The 22,036-nt window shown below is 38.9% G+C and overlaps 1 protein-coding gene across 1 annotated transcript in view; it reads left to right on the top strand.

Annotated features, from left to right (window-relative positions):
* ATP9B (ATPase phospholipid transporting 9B (putative)) overlaps positions 1-22,036 on the top strand; it is a 205,873-nt gene that overhangs the window by 48,142 nt on the left and 135,695 nt on the right. Inside the window, 1 exon segment of the mRNA XM_013985712.2 lies at positions 6,549-6,600. Coding sequence (XP_013841166.2) covers positions 6,549-6,600 — 52 coding nt within the window.

Below are 22,036 nucleotides of genomic sequence, written 5' to 3'. Positions count from 1 at the left end.
ACATGTTAACTGTTTAATGTTGCATTGTCAGAATTGTCTTTTGACCAAAAAAACTGTATTAGTTAGAACCTATTTATAACAGAACATGTTTCAATTCTAGAGCTTCCTTTTACAGATAGATATACGTAATTATCGGATATTAAATCTCATGGCTTAAAAACTTAAAGAAGGAAAGGTAAATGGAAGTAAAAGAGGATTAGAAAGAAAAAGTTGAGGTCAGGGTGGGAAGAAGCCATTAAGAAACCTTGTGGTGGTCAGAAGTGGCCATCGACTAGCCACTGCTGGCCCGGAGTGTGACTGCGTGGGCTCTGTGCGTAGAACCTGCACACACGGGTTTCCTGAGGAGTGCTGACTGAGTGCATGGTCTTTTTTAAGGCTGTAGAACAACACTTAAAGATAGAAAATGCTGCATTTTAATAAGGCCTCTTAAACAGCGTAGTTTGAGCCGTTGGTACCAGCCGACATCCACATGGGAACCACATGGGAACGCACGCAGCCTGAGCCACCTTGCGGAGCTGTTTAGTAAAGGAAGCCTACTTCCTCAAGACAAGAGTGGTCTTCATCTTGTTACATTGATCGCCACACAGAAAATGTGTGATTTTACAGAATGGGAGCAAATTAAACATAACCAATTTGCAAATTATTTATGTAGTATTCAGTTACATGGACACAATTAGTTACTAACTTTTGGTGCATTGTTAGATTTTGGATGGTTTTTCTTTTCTGCTATTAAAAAATGCTATAATGAATATGTACATGTATCTTTGCGGGTTTCTCTAGGATAAATGCTGACAAGAGATGGCTGAGCCATATGTTATATTATCATATAAATTTTGATGCAGTATTTTAAAAAACCCAACATTTGTTTTCTCACAGTTTCTGTGGTCAGGAATCTGAGTGCAGCCTAGCTGTACTTCCTGGCTTGGGGCCCCTCTGAAGGCTCCAGTCAGGGTGTGTGTGGCAAGTTTCAGCCTAGTAGCCATTGCCTCTGGCCCCTCTGGGCTGTAGCTGATGCCTGTCTTATTCTTGGGGCTGTTACCATGCTTGGTGCCTCTTGGAGTCAGGGCCTCAGTTCTATGAGCTGGTGGCCCAAGGCCGCCCTTGTTCCTGGCCACATGGACCTCTCCACAGGGCAGCTTACCACCAGTCTGCTGGCAGGAAGGGAGAGAGAGTGTCAGTGGTAGCAGAATGGACCAGTCTTTGAGATCTAGTCCCCGAAGTGATGCCCTGTCACCTTTGGTTTTCCTCTTGACTTTGAAGAGGATGTATAGTGTGTGTTTTGGAGTTTGAAGGTTGGAAGAGATTCTCTTCATGAGTCACATGAGCTCTGTTTATTGTTTACTTTCCTATTTACCCTTTTTCCTTACCTTTGCTGTTTAGTTTGGTGGAGCAAGGTACTCGCCTTCTTATCTTCCTATAGTTCTCCCATTTTACTGATTAACAGGTGAGCCCTTCTTGGCCATCTCATTAGACAGACAGATGTGAAAGAGAACTCAGCATCTGTTTCTGGGTGCTACTCTTCAGTGTCTCTGGCCTCACAGGTGTGTTCCCCACTAGGAAGAAAGATTGGTGAGAGACACAGGCCTTTGTAGACCTCCAGGTGAAGGTTTCCCTTTGATGTGCTGGTCGTACATCTCTGTGTTTGTCACTTCGGTGTCCAGTGAGTAGCATGTTGTGGATGATATTCCAGTGTTATATGTATATGAGCATGTGTGTTGTACCCTACACTGCTCTAAATTTAAAGATTTGGTGGCAGGATGGATTGGGAGCTTGGGGTTAATAGATGCAAACTCTTGCTTTTGGAATGGATTAGCAATGAGATCCTGCTGTGTAGCACTGGGAACTAATGTCTGGTCACTTCTGATGGAGCATGATAATGTGAGAAAAAAGAATATATACATGTATGTGTAACTGGGTCACCATGCTGTATAGTAGAAAAAAAAATTGTATTGGGGGAAATAACAATAAAAAAAATTTAAATAAATAAATAAGCCAGAAAAAAAAAATAAAGATTTGGTGGCAAAGTTAGAAGAAATACTTATAAAATATTTTCACTAACCTTTAGAAAGCATTTCTGCTTACTAAAAAAATAGGAGTGGCTCCGCTTACCTGATTTAGTTTTTTATTTGCTAATTTTACATCCATTTTTATATAAAATCTTTTCATATGTTTTACTTACCTAGAAAATTTTGAATATTCAGAAATTTGATATGTAGTTTCCAATAATTACTGTGAAATGCTAAATTTTTAGTAGTGGGTTCATGATATTTGTTAAGCCAATCTTGTGATTTTTGTAGCGACGAAAGGTTTTTTTCTCGCCGATTGACATAACCATCATAAGGAAGTAGCAGATTGGTAGCAAATGGCTTTGTCCTTTTACTTTTTATTTAAAAATTCTGATAATGCTTACCACTAACCAGAAAAGCGATTTCTCTTTTATTTAACCATGTTTCTACTTAGAAATCAGTGTTTGGGTATTTCTGTAGTGGATTTTATGTTATGTTGTAGGATAATTGTAATTTTGTATCTAAACATGGAATTAAAATTGGTACATTGGTATTCATTTTATGAATATTTCAAAGAATGGTGGTAATCAGATTGAGGTCAGTGTCTCAGATGTCAGTAGTTGTAGAAGATAAGAGGGGAGCAACCTGGGACAGAAAGTGGAAAGAGAATGATGTAGGCCTCAATGTTCACTGCATCTGAGTTTAAACTTCTAGTTCCTGACCTCATTCAGTGGGTTAAGGACCTGGCGTTGCTGCAAACTGTGGTGTAGGTCTCAGATGTGGCTCGATCTGCTGGCTATGGCATAGGCCTGGAGCTGCAGCTCTGATTTGACCCCTAGCTCAGGAACTTCCATTTGCCACAGATGCAGTCCTAAAAAGAAAAAAAAAAAAAAAAAATGAAACATAGTAAAGAAGACCTAAATGAATGGAAAGACATCCCATGTTCATGGGTTACAAGTGTTCTGTTGTTAAAAGGGTAGTACTTCCAAATCCATGTATAAATTCAGTTCTGTCTCTCCCGACATCCTCCCTGGTTTCTTAGTAGAAACTGACAGGCTGATTCTAAAATTCATATGGAAATACAAGAGATTCAGAATAGCCAAAACAATTTTTTAAAATATGAGCAAAAGTGGAGTATTCACACTTCTCCATTTCCAAACTTACACAGAGTTACAGTAATCAGGACAGTATGGAACTGGCATAAATCAAAAGTTTAAAAGAGTCCATAAATAGGAGTTCCTGTCGTGGTACAGTGGTTAACGAATCCGACTAGGAACCATGAGGTTTGCGGGTTCGGTCCTTGGCCTTGCTCAGTGGGTTAAGGATCCGGCATTGCCCTGAGCTGTGGTGTAGGTTGCAGACGCGGCTCAGATCCCACGTTGCTTTGGCTCTGGCATAGGCTGGCAGCTACAGCTTCGATTCGACCCCTAGCCTGGGAACCTCCATATGCCGCAGGAAGCGGCCCTAGAAAAGGCAAAAAGACAAAAAGACAAAAGAAAAAAAAAAAAAGAGTCCATAAATAATTAAATTTGTGGGTAATTGATTTTCACCCAGGACACCTAGAAAATTCAGTGGGTGGAACTGTGTTTGGGCGGGTGCTTATTTCTGATCAATACTGATTATGAGATTCTTCCATGGTATGTGCAGCTGTAATTCATTTTGTTGTTACATGGTATGCCTACTTGGGTTGCTTCTAAGTTTTTCTTGTTAGGAATGATACTGTGTCATATTTAACCATGGCTTTTGGCTCACACATGCACACGCTGTTGCTGCATGTATACTGAAAAGTGGACCTGTTGGATTTTGGAGGGTGTGTATATTCCACTTGTGTACCTCCTGCAAATGATTTTGCAAAATGATGCGTCAAGTTATACTCAGATCAGAGGTACGAGTTTCCATTATTCATGTTTGTCAGTACTCGGCATTGCCAACCTTTAAAATTTACCATTTCCTGTATGTAAGTAGTAGTTGTGGCATTAATGTGCATTTCTTCGAAAACTAACAAAATTAGACACCTTTTCATGTGATTTTGGATTCTTGTTTAGGAAGAACCTTTTGAGAATCTCTTGCTATTTTTCTTCTGAGTTATCCTTTCTTAATAGTTTGCAGACCTTCAAGTATTCTGTATGGGAGTCCTTTATTACTTTTATGTTGCAAATATCTTTTCCTTCCTAGTGTGCTTTATGGAACAGAGATTCTTAATTTTAATGAAGTCTACCAGATTAATCTTTTCATTTATAGTAGGTTTTAAAAAAATTTTTTTTTGGTGGTAGGAGGAAGGAGTCATGTTTCAGACATCTCTTCCTACCAAAAAGTCATGAAAATATTCTTCTGTATTATTTTTTAGGTTTTGTTGTTTTGACTTGGACATTTAGCAGTGTTGTTCATGTGGAATAGATTTCCTCTTTCAGTAGTAGAGGCAGGGTGTGGCCTCTTCTCATCTTCAGGGTTATCTGATATTCTCAGCGCTGTGTATTGACAGGATGTCTGCAGTGCTGACTTTCTTATAAACCTAATGTCTGTATGTGTGGGGGATGACTTCTGGGTTCTTTGCCCTTACGTTGATTTATAATTTCTCTCTTGGTGGAATACCATCTTGTCCTATTACTGTAGTTTAACATCTAGCTTTGTTAAATTGTAAAGTCAGCCCTCCATTGTTGTTCCTCACACTTGTCTCAGTCATTCTTGGCCTTTATGTTTCTCTGTAAATATTAGGAATATCTTGTCAGTTCCACCAAAAAACCATGTTAAGACTCTGGGTTTGTGTTGAATGTATAGATAGTTTATGGCCGCTTCACATCTTTGCGGTACTATAGATTTTCATTTCAGAATTGTTATGTTCTTTTTACTAAGAGTTTATTTAATTTCATTCAGGAACATTTTACGGTTTTTTGTTCAGAGGACTTGCCCATGTTTTATCAGTTTTATTCTAATGCTGCTTTTTTCTTATTACCAAAATGGCCTATTTTTAAAAAATATTTACGCTCTTGCTCTTTGTTATTGGTAAAGATGTTTTTATTTTCTGTGTCATTAGTTTTGCTCTTATATTTGCTTACATCCTTGTACTTTCTCTGGGATTCATTGGCTGTGTTTTTTTTCTCTTGCTTTTAAGTGGCTATTTAGGAGTACCCATCATGGCTCAGCAGTAATGATCCCGACTAGTATCCATGAGGATGTGGGTTTGATTGCTGGCCTTGCTCAGTGGGTTAAGGATCTGTCATTGCCATGAGCTGTGGTGTAGTTTGCAGACATGGCTTGGATCCAGTGTTGCTGTGGCTGTGGTGTAGGTTGTCAGCTGCAGCTCCTGATTCGACCCCTAGCCTGGAACTTCCATATGCCATGGGCGTGGCCCTAAAAAGACCAAAAAATAAAGGGATATTTAGTTCTTTGTGTATTTTTAGCCTCCCTTTTCTAGTCTGTGCAATTTAATTGTGTATATTTTCCAGTCTTTGGCTGTGTTCCACTTTTTGATATGTTTTTATTACCATTTTGTTAACAATATTTTCTAATTTCCTTTGTGATTTCTCCATTCACCTGAGAGTTTAGATCTTAATAATTGCCTTCTTTGTTCATTCGTTCTGTTCTACAGCACACTTTTCTTAGCTTTAACAACTTATATTTATTTTTGTTGCTTGCTGATTGACAAGTAATTCATTTCTTTATTGTGTATAGATAAATCTTTGCTTAAGTCTCAAAAATAGAAATAATTCATGAAATTATATGAAACATTCTTATAATTATATATTTTTCTTTACTTTTATATAGCTTTCCCAACTAATTATTCTAATTATTAGTAATACTAAAATACTAATCATTAATAGTAATAGCGATTAGATAAGTATATGAGTAGTGACCTTTGAGTTTTTTTCCTTTTCTACTTTTTAAAAGAATATCTCCTCAGGAGTTCTCCTGTGACACAGTGAGTTAAGGTCCAGTGTTTTCACTACAGTGGCTCAGATCACTGCTGTAGCACAGGTTTAATCCCTGGCCCAGGAACTTTCACAAACCATGGGCTTGGCCAGAAAAAAAAGAGTATCTGAATATCTCCTCAAATTTGTGTAGTTCTTGTGTAGTTCTTGTTTGCTCAGTTGTGCTTTTCAGCATTTACTGTGTTTTGTTTTTGGTATGCTTTGTTTTGTGTTAGGTGTTAGAAGAACACTATCCTCACTTTCCAGGTCTTACAGGGAGGACATAATTCTGTATAAGGCAGTAACTTCTCTATTATATGTATGAGTTGAGGTACAGTAGAGGCCACAGAAATGGCAATATTTCACATTTTTTCAGAAATGGAGCAGTGTTCAAGTCATCCCTAAATGCCACTTACATGGTTCATTGATGGGGGAAAAAAACCTCAGAGTTCTAATTAAATATGAATTAAAATATTCATATTTGTTACATAAATTATAAATGTTAATTGTTTCAGCATAGAGTTGAATTATGACATTATTTTAGTTGTTTTAGTAACTATTTCTCCTTTGGAATGGAATTGTGTTAATTTATAAAATTGCATAAAGATAATTAATATTTTATATTATTCTGCAGAATCAAAGAATCCCATCGGACATGGTATTTCTTAGGACATCAGAAAAAGCAGGTATTTTTATTTTTATTTATATTGCTGGTAATTGGTATTTTGGCAATTTAAGTTTCATTTTGAAAGATAACAGTTAAATTTATTCTTATAAGAATTTTTCTTTGATGATATATTAAATTCATTCATTTATAAAGCACATTTAACTGTTGATGTTTAAAGCACTGATTTACTGTTTAATATGTTTGTTTAAGAAATACAATCCTATCAGAATCTATATATCAAATCCATTTTGATGTCTAAATATTAAATGATATTGCTCAAAATTTTATTGCTATTCTGCATTTGTAGTTTTATTCATCATTTAGCAAACATTTGTTTAGCATGTGCCAGGCACTACTTGTTGCTTAGGATACAAAAGGGAGTAAAATTGAGTTGCTCCCTTTAAAGAGTTCATGATGTACTTATTTATAGAAGTACACGCATTGACACTTAGCAATGCTCTGGTTGTACAGGTAATATAAATATTAAAAGACCTGTGAAGGTAGCATGAGGGAGCAGACAGTTTGCCTAGATGAGTTGAGATGGGCTTCATAAAAGAAATGATATTTATATGACCCGAGCTTTAAAGAATAAGAAGGTGCAAAAGGGATTATGAAAAGGAAGCCTCGTGTGGTCAAGGAGAAGAACCATCAGTTGGAAATCAGGAAACCTAAAATCTAGCCTGCTTTGGCCAATTAGGCCTAATTCCATGACCTAGCTAGCTATGTGGTCATCCATTTTCATCATCTCTAAAATGATGGGAGGTTTATTCAAGTGATATCCAAAGCTGTTTATGCCTTACACCTCTGACTTTGTTGAATAAATGAACAATATTTTTATGGGAAATTTAGCATGTTATTTTTGTTTTGGAAGCTCAGCATACCTATTACTTGTAGCTTAAGAACTCTAGAAAGGACATGGTTAAATTTTATAGTTGTTGATTTAGTTTAGTTTTTTTCTTCATTTCTAAACAGCATTTTTTAAAGAACATTTAAGTCAGAAGAAGAAAAATATGTTCTCTTTTCTCCAACTTTCGTTTGATTATTTACATCCTAAGATGAGGCTGCCATTAACAGGAAAATTTAGTTAAGCCTAGTAATCAAGTGACCTCTCTACACTTGATACATTTACTTCATTGTGTGCTACTTAATGGGAGGTTTGGTTTTGGTATGGAGCTGAGGCTGGAGAGCTACTTTTCCAGCCCTTTGCCCTTTCCTGTCCAGGTAGATGGGGCCATGCCTTAAGGTCTGGCTGAAAGTCATGTGTACCACTTCCTGTCCTGGCTCTGTCCTCCTCTGCAGCCATCTACTCTTCTCTTCCCTGCACAGGCTAGATGTCTGTGACTAGAGTAACCTGTTAAAGATGGCAGAGCTTCCCTCTCTCTAGTTCCTTAGTGACTTGTGGAACAGAGTCCCCTCCCGTTCCATTATCAAATGGATTATATATGATAGAGAAGTATGATTTCTTAAGTACCAAAGTTGCAAGGTTATCTTTTACAATAGCTAGTGTTCCCTTAACGCCTACAGAGCTATAGCAAGCAGCTAACACCTCTGCCTTCCCCTTCACTTCTTGCTTGTACAAAGCCTCAAGGTCAGCCAGGTATGAGAGATTTGGGACTCTCTGGTTTTCATGGGCATGTGTGCAGCCCTGTACTAGTAGGTGGCCTTCTGGACTCTCAGGAATATGTTAAAACTTTTGAAAGCTCCCTTGTCATTCAGTTTTTCAGCTTTTATTTTACATTTTTTGGTCAGCTTGTTGTTTACCCCAGCTTTATCACTGCCTAAGGTAGCTGTGATATTAAACAACTGCCACCCATTATTTCTGACAAACATTCCAGGAGAAACACCATTCTCAGTGAATGAGCTATGGTTTGGGTCCAGTCCAGACAAGCCCAACCTGGTCAGGTGACTACAGTTCTCTGGACATGGGGTTTGGGAGTCCTGGCCCTGGTTTTTTCCCCTTATTGGCTACTAGACTGTTGGCTTTTCTCAGTTATGATGGAATTTGGCTAGGGAGGGGGGCAGGATATTGGAAATGGGACAAGTCAAAACACCGTACACTTCACTCTAAGGTGGATTTAGCCATGTTTCTAGAATAAATGCACCTGGGATTGGTGCAAGTCTTTGCTTATTTTCCAGAGTTCCGAAGGAGTTGCTTCTGACAGTACTAATGTTCTCATTACAGTTACAGAGGAATGGGTTTTGAGAGATTTTTACACTGCCATCCCTATTTATATTACCTACTTATTTGTGATTGTTTGTCTTTATAAATGTATTCAGTATAATGAATAACAAAAATGTTTGCATTTGGGAGAATGCTTTTATAGTAATTGTCCTTGTAGTGATTCTGGTAGAAACATATGTAAGATTAAGAATATTATCCTAAATATGGGAGTTCCCGTCGTGGCGCAGTGGTTAACGAATCCGACTAGGAACCATGAGGTTGCGGGTTCGGTCCCTGCCCTTGCTCAGCGGGTTGGCGATCCGGCGTTGCCGTGAGCTGTGGTGTAGGTCGCAGACGCGGCTCGGATCCCGCGTTGCTGTGGTTCTGGCGTAGGCCAGTGGCTACAGCTCCGATTAGACCCCTAGCCTGGGAACCTCCATATGCCGCGGGAGCGGCCCAAAGAAATAGAAAAAAGACCAAAAAAAAAAAAAAAAAAAAGAATATTATCCTAAATATGGAAATGGCTTTAGGTAATTAACTAAAAAAAAAAATAGATTGTATAGATTATATTAGAAGATAAAATAGCAAAATCCAGCACTTTAAAGCTGGAAGATTGTTAGAAATGTACATTTTTCAGAGGAAGAGTCTGAGTGCTGGAAAACGTAAATGCCTTGCTGAAATTTTGGAAATTCTTTCTCAGCTGCCATGTCATTGTTATGGCATAGTGAGATAGCAGAGCATAAATAGAATATTGGGGTATTAGGCAAAAGAGACACTCTTTATTGTGCTAACTTCAAGTAAATAACATCATATCCAAATTGATTTAAAGATGATTGTTTTAAAAATTTTTTTTTTTCTCTAATTTTGCTTTGTATTCTGTGTTGTAGGGACAGCTTTTCTCTATAGACTGATGATATATTTTAGAGGTCATGGATCTTTCTGAAAATCTTAAGAATTATTATTATTATTTTTTTGTCTTTTTGCCGTTTCTAGGGCCGCTCCCGCGACATATGGAGGTTCCCAGGCTAAGGGTCTCATTGGAGCTGTAGCCGCTGGCCTACGCCAGAGCCACAGCAACGCAGGATCCGAGCCGCGTCTGCGACCTACACTACAGCTCACGGCAGGGCTGGGTCGTTAACTCACTGAGCAAGGCCAGGGACCGAACCCACAAACCTCATGGTTCCTGGTTGGATTCATTAACCACTGCGCCTCGAAGGGAACTCCAAGAATTATCTTTTTGTTCCTTACAAAAATGTGCATAATACACACATATGCTAAATTTTTGAATGTTACATATTCCTGGAGACTTAATTATGGATCCAGTTTTAGGACCTTACTGTAATCTGTTTTAACTTATGGTTCTATTATGTTCCTCAGTTTTATTATTTTTTTCTTTCAAATTTAAATTGTTAAAACAATTACTAATACTCTTGTAGACATATTAAAATGTCAAATTACTATTTTTTGATATTTCTCTTCTCTTTATAAGATGGACCAGATAGCTTCCCAGCTATATAAAAATTGTGTTGTAATAATGGTTTCAATTAAGGAGTCTTAGCTTTAGAAATTCTCTTTGGAAGGAAGGAAATTATAAAGATCAAAGAGGAAATCAATAAAATAGAGATTCAAAAAACAATAGAAGAATTAAAACTAAGAGCTGGTTCTTTGAGAAGGTAAACAAAATTGACAAACCCCTGGGTAGACTCACTAAGAAGAGGAGAGAAAGGACCCAAATAAACAAAATTAGAAATGAAAAAGGAGAAATCACAATGGATACTGCAGAAATACAAAAAACCATAAGAGAATACTATGAACAACTATATGCCAACAAATTTGACAATCTGGAAGAAATGGACAATTTTCTAGAATCTTACAGCCTGCCAAAACTGAATCAAGAAGAAACAGACCAACTGAACAGACCGATCACTAGAAATGAAATTGAAGATGTCATAAAAACACTCCCTACAAATAAAAGTCCAGGACCAGACGGCTTCACAGGCAAATTCTACCAAACATATAAAGAGGATCTGGTGCCCATCCTCCTTAAACTTTTTCAAAAGGTTGACGAAGAAGCAGTACTCCCAAAGACATTCTATGATGCCAGCATCACCCTAATTCCAAAACCAGACAAAGATACTGCCAAAAAAGAAAACTATTGTCCAACATGACCAGGTAGGGTTCATCCCAGGTTCACAAGGATGTTCAATATTCGCAAATCAATCAACATCATGTCCTACATTAACAAAAGAAAAGTAAAAAACCATATGATCATCTCAATAGATGCAGAAAAAGCATTTGATAAAGTCCAACATCCATTCATGATCAAAATGCTTGCCAAAGTGGGTATAGAGGGAACATTCCTAAACATGATCAAGGCCATTTATGGCAAAGCCACAGCAAATATAATACTTAATGGAGAAAAACTGTAAGCTTTCTCACTCAAATCTGGAACAAGACAGGGATGCCCACTCCTACCACTGCTATTCAACATAGTTTTAGAAGTCCTAGCCACAGTAATTAGACAAACAAAAGAAATAAAAGGTATACAAATAGGAAGAGAAGAGATAAAACTGTCACTATATGGAGATCACATGATACTATACATAGAAAACCCTAAGAACTCAACCCAAAAACTACTTGAACTGATTCATAAATTCAGCAAAGTAGCAGGATATAAGATTAACATTCAGAAGTCAGTCGCATTTCTGTATATCAGCAATGAAGTGTTAGAAAAGGAATATAAAAATACAATACCTTTTAAAATTGCACCTCAAAAAATCAAATACCTCGGAATACACCTGACCAAGGAGGTAAAGGACTTATATGCCGAGAACTATAAAACTTTAATCAAAGAAATTAAAGAAGATGTAAAGAAATGGAAAGATAGTCCATGTTCCTGGATTGGAAAAAATCAATATTGTAAAAATGGCCGTACTACTCAAAGCAATCTACAGATTCAATGCAATCCCTATCCAATTACCCAGGACATTTTTCACAGAACTAGAACAAACAACCCAAAAATTTATATGGAATCACAAAAGACCCAGAATCGCCAAAGCAATCCTGAGAAACAAAAACCAAGCAGGGGGCATAACTCTCCCAGACTTCAAGCAATATTACAAAGCCACAGTCATCAAAACAGTGTGGTACTGGTATCAAAACAGAATAGAGAACCTGGAAATAAACCCTGACACCTGTGGTCAATTAATCTTTGACAAGGGAGGCAAGAACATAAAATGGGAAAAAGAAATCTATTCAGCAAGCATTGCTGGGAAACCTGGATAGCTGCATGCAAAGCAATGAAATTAGAACACACCCTCACACCATGCACCAAAATAAACTCAAAATGGCTGAAAGACTTAAATATAAGACAAGACACCATCAAACTCCTATAAGAGAACATAGGCAAAACACTCTCTGACATCAACATCATGAATATTTTCTCAGGTCAGTCTCCCAAAGCAAAAGATAAACCAGTGGGACCTCATCAAACTGAAAAGCTTTTGCACAGCAAAGGAAACCCAAAAGAAAACAAAAAGACAACTTACAGAATGGGAGAAAATAGTTTCAAATGATGCAACTGACAAGGGCTTAATCTCTAGAATATATAAGCATCTTAGACAACTCAACAGCAAAAAAGCCAATCACCCAATGGAAAAATGGGCAAAAGACCTGAATAGACTGTTTTCCAAGGAAGATATACAGATGGCCAACAAACACATGAAAAAATGCTCAACATCGCTGATTATAAGAGGAATGCAAATCAAAACTACCATGAGATTGATTCCACCTCACACCAATCAGAATGGCCATCATTAATAAGTCCACAAATAACAAGTGCTGGAGGGGTTGTGGAGAAAAGGGAACCCTCCTGCACTGCTGGTGGGCATGTAAACTGGTACAGCCACTGTGGAGAACAGTTTGGAGATACCTTAGAAATCTATACATAGAACTTCCATATGACCCCACAATCCCACTCTTGGGCATCTATCCGGACAAAACTCTACTTAAAAGAGACACATGCACCCGCATGTTCATTGCAGCACTATTCACAATAGCCAGGACGTGGAAACAACCCAAATGTCCATCAGCAGAGGATTGGATTCGGAAGAAGTGGTATATATACACCATGGAATACTACTCATCCATAAAAAAGAATGACATAATGCCATTTGCAGCAACATGGATGGAACTAGAGACTCTCATACTGAGTGAAATGAGTCAGAAAGATAAGACAAATACCATATGATATCACTTATAACTGGAATCTAATATACAGCACAAATGAACGTTTCCACAGAAAAGAAATCATGGACTTGGAGAATAGACTTGTGGCTGCCCGACAGGAGAGGAAGGGAGTGGGAGGGATCAGGAGCTTGGGGTTATCAGATACAACTTGGATTTACAAGGAGATCCTGCTGAGTAGCATTTAGAACTATGTCTAGATACTTATAATGCAACAGAACAAAGGGTGGGAAAAAAATGTATACATGTAAGAATAACTTGATCCCCATGCTGTACAGCGGGAAAAATAAATAAATAAATAAATAAATAAAAGAAATTCTGTTTGTTTGACTTTATGTAATTGTTTAAGTTTTTAAATTAAAGCCTGGTTTTTAAAAATATGAATGTTCATAATTTTTTGTGTATCTACTAACACTGTTAATATTATTATTTTTTAGTTTTCAGTTTGGCAAAACCTGATAATCCATTGTCTATTATATTAAGAATCTTTAAACCCTGGCCAGTACAAAAGTTAAATCTGTGCCCCATGTTTGAGTTTGGACAGTAGCCACTGGGCGTTTGTCAGTACAGCTCGGTGAGTCTCTTGGTGGCAACGTATTGACTGTGTATTAATACCGGGTTTTCTGTTGGGCTGTCAGTTGATTGTTTAGAATGTAAATGAAGCTGTTGATGGATCTGGTGACTGATGGCTTAAATTCCAATTAATCAATTGCTTCATCAGTTTCTTAATTCAGATCAAATATCTCCTGAATGCACGCAATTCTTTTAGTGGTATTAAGAGAAATTAATGCTTTAGAACTAATTTTCATCAATCTCTTATAAATGCCAATATCTTTTTCACTTGTCTCCTAAGTGATGACATTATAGTTTAAGTGTTTGGGACATATTACAATAGCTCAACTGTCACTTGTTAGTGGGTGAGGGGTAGGTAAATGACACTGTACTCATCCACATTCTCTCTGTGGTGCTATTCATCTTGCCACTAGCTTAAAAATTTCATGCAGAGTCATTAAGTCATATAAATGATTTAGAAATTAAGTTTAATGGCAAACGATCTGGTATTATATATGCAAAGTCAATGTCTATTTTTCTTTTATTGGGCACATACTGTAGCCTGTCTCTTTCAAAGCTATTGGATTTGTGAGCTGTGGCAGGCAGTCTGCTAATATATTACAGGGTAACTTATTACGATGTATGACAGACTCATGTGCTCTGTCTCACAGTGTCCCATCAATTACTTTATCACCACTTGATGCGGTTCTCCTAGGTGACATATACACTAGTTGATCTTCATTTGATTGTCATTAAACTTGTCCTTTGCTGTCAACTCTTGTCAATTATACCAAATAAAATCAAGTATTCATAAGAAGTCAGTAATAGGATATAAGCAGACCAATTTAATAATTCATTTTTACCGAGCCTTAACTGGCATCAGTTGTAGCTAGTGCCTGCTGTTAAAAAATTATTAGATATAGTTCATATAAGTAAAGTTGGTCATACTTCTGATTTTGCTACAGCTCATCCTCTCTCTCTCCCTTTAAATCATATTAGTTACTGCCAGCCTATTGATGTTAACTGTACTTGAAGATAAATAATACATCAGTTTCGTCTAAATTTTAAAAATAGCATCTAATTATTTAACCTGATGCATATCCTTTTACTTTAAAGAAAGCAAGTATATTGTGTCCAGTGTTTAATAAGTTTATAGACCTCTAGGTGAGGTATTAGTTTCACTTTTAGAAACACAAAATGTTTGAAATTTAAGAGACTCTAAGATTCTCACCTTTTTATATTTTATATGAGAGAAAGCAAACCTCAAGCAGAGCTGTTGGCATTGACACCTCAAAGTATACGTCAATACGCCATCTAATATATAGGCAGAGTCTAGAATCCAGCCCCTTTTAAGTGGCTTTTTTGCTTTATAAAACACCAGACATATGTAAACATGCATATATTTAAAAGGAAATAAATCAGTCTTAAGAAAAAGGTTTATAAAATAATGTGCACTGCAAATTTTCTTGCACTCCTTTTTAGTTGAAACCACTCAGTTATTCTCCTCATAAATGTTTTGACAAATAATGCATAAAATTTTATTTGCATACTTGCATATTTTTTCAAAGTACTTGAATCAGATGAAAGTCTCATAGATATATCTTCAGTTGATAAAATAGATGACTGAAAGGGTTTTCTTTTGCACTCCATCTTACTGCGTCTTACAAAAGTGGCATACCCTGTACAAATCTAGATTCATGTTGGTAACACTAATGCCCAGGCATAGGTAGTTAAAAGAAGGAAATGTAGAAGTCCCCATAGTGGCTCAGTGGTTAACAAACCCGACTAGTATCCATGAGGACACAGGTTTGATTCCTGGCCTCACTCAGTATGTTAAGAATCCAATGTTGCTGTGGTGTAGGTTGCAGACGCGGCTCAGATCCAGCACTGCTGTGGCTGTGGTGTAGGCCGGCACCTACAGCTCCAATTCGACCCCTAGCCTGGGAACCTCCATATGCCACGGGTGCAGCCCTAAAAAAAAGAAAAAAAAAAAAAGAAATGTAACTGGCGAGAGGGTCAGTGGGGCACATTTTAAGTATTAATTGCTGGTGGCTGTGATTAGTTGAAAGTGCATTGGCTGTAAGAAGAAAGCCTTTGGTATCTCTGTGGAGCAAGATAGCAAGAAAATGCTCATAGATGTGCAGGAGTCCATGTTTTCTAGGGCTTCAAGGGAGGGTGAGGCTAGTGTTGATGTGGATTTGCATGAACCTAGTTTAGTTTTAGAACATTGTGCAAGAGGTGTACTAGACCAAGCCGTGTGAAGATAACAGTCTTACATATCTACCTTAGCTAAATGATAAGTTCCCAATGTATTCCATTCACTGGCAGATTTTAATATTTTCTTCTAAATTTTACAGCCACTTCAAAGTAAGTCTTATTTTTCCCACTGTGCACATGAAATACTTAATAGGGTGAAGTAACTGGACAGGGAGCATCGGTGAGTGAATTAGAGAGCTAGTGCTCAGCCCAAGGCTGTCTTTTCTCACTGTGTTGCAGCAGCCTCTCCCCACCCTGCCACCAAGCTTGCAGCGGCTGGATGTGAGATCTCAGATCCTAGACCAGGAATAACACCCAGGCTGCAGTGGTTAAAGCTCTGAGTCCTAACCCTAAGACCACCAGGGAACTTCCCATGTGTTACACTAGCTTTTAATTTTTTTTTTTCTTTTTTTCTTTTTAGGGCCATACCTACGGCATTTGGGAGTTCTCAGGCTAGGGGTCTAATTGGAGCTTCAGCTGCCTACCCTATGCCATAGCCACAGCAACTCAGGATCTGAGCCGCATCTGCCATCTGCACCACAGCTTGTGACAACACTGGATCCTTAACCCACTGAGCAAGGCCAGGGATTGAACCCATATCCTCATGGATACAAGTCGGGTTCTTAAGCCTATGAGCCACAGGGGAACTCCAGCTTTTACTTTTTAAATATAAGGGCCTGGAGCAGGGAGCCACCTTCAGTACTGTTGACATTTTGGGCCAGATATTTCTTAGTCATGATGGTCTATCTCAACACACTGAAGGGCGTTGAGCAGTGTTCTTGGCCTCAGCTCCTCACTAGATGCCAGTAGCACCCCTCCCACCCCTACCCCCGGTGCCTATTGTGAAACTCAGTGGTCTCCAGAAGTTTCCTGCAGGTAGAATCACTCCTGGTTGAAAACCACTAGAGGACTTTTTTCATTGAAGAAAATCCCTGAAATAAATCTTAAGTATTCAATTATATATCATTCAGTAGTAATTGTTTTAATATTCTTCTGAGAACTTTCTTGGTGGTAAGAACAGGTTGATGCTGTGGAATTTGAGCCATGACCTACCCTGGCTCCAGTGTTGGAAGCTTCTGCTCCAAGCCAGGGCAGCCAGGAAGTCAGGGGCTCCATCTTCTTGCAGCTCCCAGGCTGAGGCCAGGGCCTCAGCCTGGGAGGGGTGCCCACCAGTCTCTCATTTTCCCCAAACTGGGTGGGCTCGGCCCAGCTCCCTGGACCTCCTTATGCTGCCCAGCTCCAACTCAGAGGCAAGAGCCCTGTCCTGGTCTTGACAGGCTAGGAATACTGGGGCCCTAGCTAGTGGTCCCCCCACCCCCACCACCTTGCTTATAGGGCAGAGGTGACATATTTGGATGGGCCCACAACTCCCCCAGTGCCCACTTGTAAGCACGGTGTCACTGATGATAAAGCTGGCTGCTGTGCCACACCCATCTCCTCTGCCTAGGCCCAGAGCTTCTGCACAGGGGATGAACAGAGATCTTTTCATCTTTCCCTGTGGACTTCTTGGGGAGCAGAGCTTGCCTAAATTCACACATCAGGGCAATGCTGAAATCAGTGGAGAGCTTGGTGGCCGGCAGTTCAAAGGAAGGATCTGTGATAACACACCAGGGAGAGACAGAGCAGCACCACCAGAAACCTCATAGGCAGGTACCGGGAAAGCGTCAGCCAGCAGGAGGCCAGTGGGATCATACCCAACCCTGTGTGCCTACCCCAGCTGGCTCTGCCCAGGGGCTTCTTGAGGCAGACCTAAAAGGCTTCTGGGACATAGGCAAATCCTTCAGCAGCTCCTGGCCCTGGGGCCTTGGCACAGTGTTTGGAATCCCTGCTCTCTTCCAAGGGCAGGTCATGCAGAGCTGAACTTAGTCGTATGCGTTCCCTTTGGCCTGCAGTTGGTATTTATGCCCAGGGCTGTGGTCTCAGGAACAGCTGAGAGAATACTTAAGCTTTAGTCCTGACTAAACTGGGGGCAAAATTATGAACTTCCTGAGATGTGAGAGTAACCTGCAAGCCACACCCATTCAAACGTAAGGGGTGAAAATCTGACCAACTAATAAACAAGTTCAAGCACGACTTTTTACCAGTAAGAGGTTTATGTGGAACCAGGAACAAGTCCTGGAAAGCCAGGGAAAAAAATCTGAGTAGGGACATCAGGGACATGCACTGCAGAGGAGAGAGACTTCGCAAAACATCATTAATAAACCAACAACTGAACAACCAGTGTCCAAGTGAAATCCCTCAATGCAGTTCAAGCTGTTTGGTAATGTTATTTTACATCACAGGGATTTGGAGTCGGGTGGACCTAGACGTGGTGTTGATTCTGTGCTTTCTGTTGAGACGCGGCGGGAGCCACCTCTAAGCCTGAATAGGGGCAGTGTTTCCTGCCACTCTGTCTCATTGGACATCAGATATCATATGTGGGCCACGACTGGCACTTAGTAGATGCTCAGTAAATAATAACTTTTCCATTTTTTAGGAGAAAGTAGTGACTTCCTATTATAAATATACACAACTTCATACATTTTTGAGCGGTCAGATCCGAGATAGTTTTTATATAAGTTCCTCCCCATAATAATCTTCGGAAGATATTTTCTACGTGAGCCAGACCAAAGAACTGTGCTTGTATTGAATCCCCGCTATTGTTCCCTGTTCCTCTGTTGTTACTTTATCCCAGACCCTCTCCTGCCTCTGCTTTGGCCCCCACACTGGTCTCTTGTATTTTGGTCCTTTGGCCCTCAGGGTTCAAAGGGATTCTGATTATGACAGAAAGAACTTTGTACTCACAGAGCTAGTGTCCTGCTTTGCTAAAGAGTCTTTCTGAATGCTCGGCATATGTTACGGGCCTTCTTTTGCTTGACTCTCTGTCATAGCTCTTTTCCAGCTGAGTCTTTCTGCCTTAGGGGCTGTCATAGAAACCCTCCACCCCATTTCTAGAACAGGGCTCAAAAACATGTGCCCCATGTAACTCAGTTTAAAGTTTTATTTTAGTGCTTTGAGGCTGACTACTTGTGGTCAATCACATACTATATGCTTCTCCTAGAATATTTTTTTCCTTTTATTTTTATTTGGTTGTCTGTCTTTAATTATTAAACTGTAACAATAACAAGATCAGTCAGAATTATAGTACCTGGAATGATGCTTTCAGTATAATGGTGTTCATCTGACCGCAGGTTGTGTGTATACCTGTAATAGGTAGGCTAGGCTGTACAATGTGAGTTAATTTTATTTATTTATTTATTGTCTTTTTTCTTTTCTTGGAGGTTCCCAGGCTAGGGGTCTAATAGGAGCTGTAGCCTCTGGCCTATACCACAGCCTCAGCAACACCAGATCTGAGCCGCATCTGCGACCTACACCACAGCTCATAGCAGCTCCAGATCCTTAACCCCCTGAGTGAGGGCTGGGATCGAACCCACAGCCTCGTGGTTCCTAGTTGGATTCATTAACCACTGAGCCACGATGGGAACTCCAGTGTGAGTTAATTTAGAAGCCAACAGTGCTGCCTTTTTATTCTTTCTCAAGTTTGTTTGTTTGGTTTTTTTTTTTTTTTTTTTTTTTGGTCTTTTTAGGGCCGCATTTGCGGCCTATGGAGGTTCCCAGGCTTGGGGACGAATTGGAGCTGTAGCCACTGGCCTACAGCACAGCCACAGCAACACAGGTTCTGAGCCGCACCTGCGACCTACAGCACAGCCCACGGCAATGCCACATCCTTAACCCACTGAGCGAGGCCAGGGATCCAACCCACTTCCTCATGGATGCTAGTCAGGTTCGCTAATGACTGAGACACTACAAGAACTCTTTCTCAAGTTCCTACTGCTCATATCTAGACATTTCCTATAAAATCTTCACCAAGTCTTCATTTTCTTTTTGTTAAAGATTAAGTAAATCTATTTTTCTTAACCTACCATTATTTACAACCTTACCAACCACTTACTTAGTTTTATTTTTGTTTGTTTTAATTATAAATATCCGATAGCATTATTTTAACCATTTAAGAGTTAAATAACCGTATTATTTCAGCTGCTTTATGGATAAGGGATGTTTAACAGATCTTATTAGATATAAATAAAACTTGTCCAGTATCACTTCTGTAGGAAGATGTTTTCTGAATCCTGAACAACTCAGAAACGGCCACACCTTGGCATCTTAGGTTCTCTCTTCACCAGTGATGGCAGCCTATAAACAGCTATGAACTTTGTAAGGCTGTTGACCTCTTGTTTCCTCTAACAGTAATGTTACTGAGTCATCTTATATCCATAAAGTTAAAACCCATTTCACATAGTACACTTAAAGTTATGTTTTCAATAATAAAAAAGAACTATTCAAAATAGTGTAAAAAACTTTTATTTAATGTTTCTGTTCTACTATAGTGATCACTATTGAAAGCTGACCTGGCATAAGGCAGTCTCTTCCTCTGGATAAAAGGGAAAAGGCCATGAGGTAACTTATTGATGAAATTAGCTGCTGAAGTGGACAGGAAATGCAGCCAGCCAGTAGTTGTCCTAGCACGAGTGCTATTAAATGACTGTGTAAGCAGTCAGCCGTTCACCAGAGCTGCATTGGTACTGAGCGGTGCTGATCAATAGTATAGTTCTACATGATGTGATGGATAGGAGCAAACACTGACAGACAGGAGTCGGGGAGCTCAGAAATACAAGTATGAGAAAAGTACAACTAAAAATAGTCTCCCTCTTTGCAGGTGTTCAAATGCAGATTTAAATGTGGGTTTCTGTAGTGCAGTTTCAGTTATTTACAGTGTTTCTTTCCTGCAAAGATTATTTTCTATATTAATCTGAATATGTTTCTTAAAATTTTTTATTTTATACTTTATTTTTAAGAGCAACTTTAGGTTCACAAAAAAATGAGGAGGTACAAAGATCTCTGGTGTACTCCCTGTCTCACAAAGGCATATCTCCCCCATTATCAACATCCCCTACCAGAGTGGTACCTTTGTTACAGTTGATGGATTTATATTCACACATCTTCACCCAAAGGCTGTAGTTTACATTAAAATTCACTCTTGGAGTAGTATATTCTGTGGGTTTGGACAGCCATCATTATATATAATATACAGAGTGTTTTCAGTGTCCTACAGATTTTCTCTGCTCTGCCGTTTACTCCCAACTCCATCCCTGGCAACCACTGGTCTTTTTATTGTCTCCACTGTTTTATCTTTTTCAGAATGTGATGCATTTGGAATCGCATTGTATTCAGCCTTTCAGTTTGGTTTCTTTCACTTAGTAATAAATATTTAAATTTCCTCCTTATCTTTTCATGACTTGATAGCTCATTTTGGTTTTTTGCTGAATAATTCTCCATTGTCTGGATGTACCACAGATGATCCATTCACTTACTGAAAGATATCTTGGTTGCTTACAGGTTTTGGCAGTTATAAAGCTGGTATAAAATCTACACACAGGATTTTGTGTGGACATAAGTTCCCAGCTCTTATGGGTAAATGCCAAGGAGTATGATTAATGGATTGTAAGGGTAGATTATGTTTAGCTTTGTAAGAAATCACCCATCTGTCTTCCAAAGTGGCTGTACAGTCTTGCATTCCCACCAGCAACGAATGAGAGTTCCTGTTGCTCCACATCCCCACCAGCATTTGCTGTTGTCAGTGTTCTGGAGTTAGGCCATTTTGGTAAGTGTGTAGTGGTATCTTGTTTTATGTTGCATTTCCCTGATGACCTATGATGGGGCTAATCTTTTCATATGCTTATTTGTCACTCTTTATCTTCTTTGTTCAAGTTTGGCCCATTTTTTAAATTGGGTTGTTTTCTTATTGTTGTGTTTTAAGAGCTCTTTATATATTTAGGATAACAGTCCTTTACCAGGTGTGTCTTCTGCAAATATTTTCTCTCAGTTGTTTTCTAATTCTCCTGCTAGTGTGTTTTGGAGAACAGAAGTTTTTAGTTTTAGTGAAGTCCAATTTATCTTTTTTTTTTTTTTTAAGGCACCACCATACCCAGGGTCATCTAGGTTTTCTCCTAAGTTATCTTCCAGGAGTGTTATAGTTTTGCATTTTACATCTAGGTATAGGACCATTGTCAGTTAATTTTTATAAAGGGCATTAGGTCTGTGACTGGATTTCTTTCTTTCTTTTTTTTTTTTTCATGTGCATGTCTGGTTGTTCTAGCATCATTTGTTGAAAAGACTAACTTTGCTAGATAGTATTGCCTTTGCTACTCTGTCACAGATCAGTTGACTATTTATGGAGTTCTATGTATGTGTTTTCTACATT

Source organism: Sus scrofa, chromosome 1, assembly GCF_000003025.6.
Source record: "Sus scrofa isolate TJ Tabasco breed Duroc chromosome 1, Sscrofa11.1, whole genome shotgun sequence".
Lineage (NCBI taxonomy): Eukaryota > Metazoa > Chordata > Mammalia > Artiodactyla > Suidae > Sus > Sus scrofa.
The sequence above is the reverse complement of the archived record's forward strand: the minus strand, read 5'-3'. Positions and strand labels throughout refer to the sequence as shown.